We start from the raw sequence: 6,000 nt of genomic DNA, 5'->3' as shown, positions 1-6,000 counted from the left end.
GCAAGGGCATACATAAGAGGGTCAAAGGTAAAACTTTTACTACGAATGATTTAGTATGGAAAGTCATATTGCCTATGGATCGAAAGAATAAGGCATTAGGAAAATGGTCTCCACATTGGGAAGGACTTTTCGAATTCTAAAAGCCTTTTTAAACAATGCATACGAAATAGAAGAACTAGCAGAGGATCGAAGGATCCTAAAAGTAAATGGAAATACTTAAAGCGGTATAACCATTTATGCACGAAGTTAGAATCATAACAGCATAGTAAGTAAAGAACTATCATGGCCAAAAAGGAGAAGATATTTAAATTCAAAATATGTGCCAAATTGGTTTTCGTCTGAATCAAGTTACAAGTAAACAAGAATCAAATAAAGCAAATACAGGAGAAATCAAAAAGGAATAGTGGCCCTCATTCGATCATATTTCTTCTTGCCAAGCCAATCTTATACTGAACAGCCGCTTGAACTCCTCTGAGGCGTGCAATATCTTCGTTCATAGCCGTAGCTTTTCAACGTGGTCCACGCTTTACTTCGCCAGATCATCAGCTTCAGTACTATCCAAGCCTCGGATAGCAGCCTGCTTCGCCTTAGCATCAGAAATCTTTTGCTGCAATTCTGCAATATGAGATTCCAGAGGCGTATCGAAGCAGTGTAAGTGTCGAACTTGCTTGAGCTGATTTTCTGGACGCGGTTAACTCCGAAGCTTGTGAAGTTCGAAGGGCATTGTCAAATTCAATGGCTTGAGCTTTTTCAGTCGATAGAAGCTTAGCTTTGGCATCCACCTCCCTATGTATTCAGCACACACTTGGTCAATGAGGTTTTGAATATCAATAAGGGCTTCACCTACATCAGTGGGGCAAGCAGTGATGTTAATTTTGCTTATCAGCTTCTTTATGCTAAAGCTCGCCCCCACATTATTCTTTAGCTCATCAAAGAGATTTACGTCAAAAACTGCCTTCTTCACCTGCTGAAGGAGTTCGTCATGTGATGCTTCGTTTGCACTAGCACCAGATTGGGTCGAAGCTCCAGAAACACTTTGCTCTGAAGAAGACTCTCTTTGAGCCATCATTAACCTCACATACTTAAGGGGATCATTTGTTTTAAAGATCTTTTCTCTTCCTCAGTAAGTGATGTGGGTGAAGTTTGGGTGATGGATGGTCGAACTTTAGTGGGATTTGAGACGGTATCGACGCTGGCATTACTAGTTCCAGTTTGATTCCCCTCAGCATCAGTTTCTCCCATATTTATGTCTTCATCTTCTCGAAAATACCCCTCAATTTCATCTGAATCCTGATCGTCCTCATCAGCATCATTTGAAGGGAACACAACCCTGGTAGGAGAATCACTAGGAGTACTCTCAGAGTTTTCTTTCCCTGTTGAGTCCTTCTCGTCAACGCGCTTTGAATCCCTTTTACCATCTTCACCAGGGGAAGAGGTTTCTTCTTCGTTCTGAGCGTTATCTTCTTTAAGATTGTGAGCCCTAGTCGAAAAGCCTTTGTTTCGGATAGCACCGCTGACTGTCGGAGGAGGAGATGGATTCATGTCGCTCGAAGGATCGCTTTGATTGTCAGTAGAAATGAGGGGAGTGGTGGCTTTGTCCTGAAACTGAAATGTTAGATTGGAAATGTGAAATTTGTCGAACGATAGAATACTCAAGGTCGAAGTATACCTGTTGAACCTCTGGATCGGAGGCATTGCTCCCAATACGCTCCAGCTTTGCAGCACTAGAAGGTTGGGATGGAGTTTTCTTTGGAAGAGGAGGGAGAGTGGTGGTTTCGACACCCTGTTGTTGATTTGGTTGGAAAGGGGCAACTGTGGCCTTACGTTTCTTCTGTTTCTTCTTGAGTGGAGTAGGAGGAGTATCCTCTTCATCATCTTCGACAAGAATGACATTAGTAGGAGGAGTTTTTCTTTTCTTGGGTGTCAAGGGAGACTTGCCACTACCCTGAAGAAAGAAAATCATAAATAAATACAAGAAATTCGAAAGAGATAGAGAAGTTATTTGATGTAATACCTTTGAACCCTTCTTCGTTTTTTCTGGAGCGGCACCAGAAGGCACTCCCTGGCTCGAAGAGGTAGTTGGCTTGGAAGCAGTAGTCGAACTAGCCTTCGCCACAGGTTTTTCTTTCTTCAACACCTTCCTTTCGACAGCTAAAGAAGGATTTGAGTTAGTCGAAACATGCAAATGGTTAAAAGACTGGTAAGAAACGAAAAGAAGTTGTAAAACCAAGAAATCCAAACATTCCACACCTTCACATGTCGGAGAAGTAATTCTCACTGCAGATAAATCGAAGTGAAGGAAGCCTTTGAAACTGTCTAAGGTATGTTTGGTAGCAATTACTCTTTTTGCAGGCTTTTGTTGGTCATTTTTTAGTATGTTAAAAATGTTCCCACACGTGAACCAGTAAGGGTAAGGGGGAAAAATGACAAAGCAAAATCTGCACTGGGTAACTTTGGGAATTTGGGTGGTTCGCACTCAAAAGCCAAGTCATATTTCAATTCAGGTTTTATAGTTTTGAGAGATTTTCTTTTGGCAATCTGCTTTTCAAATTTTTCTTTTAAAATTGGGGCTGCATAACAAACAGTGTCAACGATGTTCGTTGGGTTATAGACAGTTTCAAAGTACTTTTGGAATGCTTGGATTTCTGTAGAATGAGTAAGCTTACCCTTGGGGACATTTTCCTACAAAGATGAAAAAGCCTTCGTTAGACGTTCTTTGATTTCAGCAGTCGAAAACATGTTCTTGGAATAGAAATTTGTCCACCAAGTGGCGAAACCATTGGTGGAATAGAACGATGGTTGGAAGGCTATTAATTGGAATTCGGCAAAATTGGCATGGAATTCTTTGTGAACGGCAATGTCTCTAGCGCTCCATTCAGTCCATGCGCAGCAGATCTCGCGCTTTCGTTTGAATAAAGAGAAAGGGATAAGTTGACACAACCCAAATTGTCGAGAGACAAAATTAGGCTGATAAGCCAACAGACACACGTGACTCTTCACTGGCAGAATCCTAGAAACAAGTAGCCTTGGAAGGAGAAAGGCACGCCATATCTCTTTGATCTCTGTGTTGGCATTTTTCACAGCGTCTTCGAGCGAGGCAGTAAATCAGGAAAGACCATGCGTTCGACTGGCAAAAAGAGCCGTCGAAGGAAGGAAATGATGACGTTTCGAGAACATCAAAGTGTATTTGGTGAGGGAAGTTTGTAAATTATCAACGTCATCAGCTGGAGTCAGTCGAAGGAGTCTAGTGCCCTCAATACTTCAATTCATTATCTTTGGGGCATCTTCTTCGACGTTTCCTTGTGTTGGCAAAAAGGATTCGAAAGTGGCATTAAGCCACAATTGAAGCAGTCGATAAGGCCCAGATAGTAATAGATTGGTGCCAGCTTCGTATTCCTTTAGCTTAGCACTAGCTGATCCTAGACTTTCGTACAAACTAGCCAACAAGAGTTCACTCAAACACACTCTTCGACCAGCATGCAATTGGTTAGCGAGCGTTAGAAATCTCTTAGCAACTTGTAGAGATTTGCAGCAAAAGAAGAATTTGGACAACCATAGACCTAAGAATGCTATGTGTTCTATATCAGAAACTTCTTCACCATCAGTGTGATATAGATTAACGTAAGTACTGAATGAAGCGTTCTTAACGTTGAAATCAATCAAGTTTTCACAGTCTTGGTAGGGGTCGAAGGTTTCTCCTGTTGGAGGAAGTCCAGCAATGGCAGCTACGTCGAAAAGTGTGGGAGTCATCATTCCACAAGGAAGATGAAAGGTGTTATAGGTATTATCCCAGAAATATAGGCTAGGGAGTAATAAAGGCTGACAATAACTAAATCCAAGCTTCGACATCAGGATTAGGTCAAAAATACCCAGTTCTTTCCAAAGTGAGGCTTTCTTCTTCTCAACTTTTGTTAACCAAGCAAGATAGGATTTATCTAGGGTTGGACAAGACCGAAAAGGTCTGAAAGTATCAGTAATAAAGTCCAGATGAAAAGCTTCTCTCTAGTTTAGATCCTCATTGTCTTTAGAAGATAGGGTTTTGTTGGCTATGGGTTTAGTAGTATGGTGACAAGGAAAAAATTGAGCACACTTCTCTAAATGTTCGTCAGATACTAATGGGCCTAGAAACCATAAAGCATTTCCAGAAAGAAGAGAAGGAACCATTACCTGAAAAGCGAAAATTGCTTTTTGTTCTTTCAAGAGTTTTGGAGCAGTGATGTATTCTCGGTCCCCAATAATGATGGTTGTGTTGGTTGGAATGTTCTGGGAAATAGAACTCTTTGAAGATCCAGCACCTTTGATGTTCTTTGACTGTTTTTGTTGCTTATCATAAGACATTGTAGTAGACTTTGGAGATTTTGAATGATTAGGGTTTAAGGAAGAAGAAGCGTTTTTCAGAAAGGTTGAAGAAGATGAACTTAGAGAAAAAAACTGGAGATTTTCGTGAAAAGAGAGAGAAAAATGACATATGTGCTTTTATAATGCTGAACCTATGAGGCTGACTGGTTACGCTTTACTAGGATAGTGGGCCACGTGGAAGTTTTTCTGAGAAAAGTGGACAGGGAATACTATTCATTTTCTTGGAAGTTGAAACTCATGATGATATATAACTACGCACACGTTCTGATGAGACGTTTTGAAAAAGTTAATCATGATTAACTGACAAACGTGGACTTTTAGGAATATGAAAGGTCTCTGGTCGAAATCTGGTAAATGCAAAAAATGTCCATTTCTACGGTAATTCAAAATAGACATTTCTTGGGGGCAATTTGTTAGCTGGGGATTTCGACAGACAGTTAAAAGGTCTTTGGAAATATTAAGTTTTGAGAATAAGCGAGAAATGACTGTAGCGAAGCTGTTTTAATTCTCTTTGTGGGTAAGCAATTATTTGTTGTCGAAGCCTGGAACTTAGAAGATTTTTGGGTTTTCATAAAGCTCTCTTCGACATAGGTATTTACAGAGTCGAGACTTCAAGCGGAAGTATTTGAAATTTAAAACAGAGCCGTTTCGTCAGATCAACAAGTGGAAACATCTAAGATATGCAACGCTTGGGAACGACGAATGTGACAGTCATACATGTAAAGGCTGTTAAGGTCGAATTACTATAAATATGGATCTTAGTTTTAGATTCAAGGTGTGTTCAAACAGATATACAGAAATTCACAAAATACACTCGAAATACCGGAGCGAGAGAAAAGAGTTTTACTCTGAAAATGTATGTATGAAGAACACCATAAGTTTCGTTCATGTTATATTTTTCATACCAATTGTTTAAATCAAAGTATTTTTACTGCCTTTTATCTGTCGAATTGCCCTTATTTTTCAGTAGTTTATCATTACTTTTCATTTCTGCATTTACATTCCGTCAGAATCTTCATTTCCAGTACTTTCTTAAAACATAGAGCATTTACTTCGAGTTATTTATCTTTACCTTTCCTAGCCCTTTTCACTATCTTTAAACCTTTTAATACCAAGTTATCGTCATTTACTTTGTTCATAAAGTCATAAGTTTCACTTAGAATCGTTGTCTAAACACTTTTGTCATTCACAAATTAGAAACAAACGTAACTATGAATCAAATCACAGTAATAACAATTCTTAAGACACATGTCCTAGGATCAATCTAGTCGATCCTGCGAGTTACCAAAAATATATAAATTTGGAAGACTCGCGGTTGTTTATCAGAAATCACTGGTAAACACGATGTTGATTGGGCAGGATCACCCATTGGTAGACAATCCACCTCTGGGTATTGTGTATTTGTCGGAGGAAACCTTATATCTTAGAAAAATAAGAAACAAAATGTGGTTGCAAGATCAAGCGATGAGGCAGAGTATAGGGTCATGGCAATGGCAACATGTGAATTTATTTGGTTAAAACAATTGCTCAAGAAACTTCAAATTGAAGAAGAAAGACCAATGACACTTATTTGTGATAATCAAGTTGCATTGCACATTGCTTCAAATTCAGTCTTCCATGAGAGGACCAAACATATTGAGA

At 39.4% G+C, this 6,000-nt stretch overlaps 1 protein-coding gene across 1 annotated transcript; it reads right to left on the bottom strand.

The window, feature by feature from the left end:
* Positions 1 to 1,074: 1,074 nt before the first annotated feature.
* Positions 1,075 to 2,678, bottom strand: LOC127082579 (uncharacterized). The gene is made up of 4 exons (XM_051022811.1): positions 2,667 to 2,678; positions 2,015 to 2,353; positions 1,670 to 1,945; positions 1,075 to 1,599 (listed from the first exon to the last, which is right to left on the bottom strand). Exons 1-4 carry the CDS (start codon positions 2,676 to 2,678, stop codon positions 1,075 to 1,077), a joined length of 1,152 nt encoding a protein of 383 aa, XP_050878768.1.
* Between the last annotated feature and the right edge of the window lie 3,322 nt (positions 2,679 to 6,000).

The sequence above is a fragment of the Lathyrus oleraceus genome, chromosome 5, assembly GCF_024323335.1.
Source record: "Lathyrus oleraceus cultivar Zhongwan6 chromosome 5, CAAS_Psat_ZW6_1.0, whole genome shotgun sequence".
NCBI lineage: Eukaryota > Viridiplantae > Streptophyta > Magnoliopsida > Fabales > Fabaceae > Lathyrus > Lathyrus oleraceus.
This window is presented reverse-complemented; position numbering and strand designations above follow the sequence as displayed.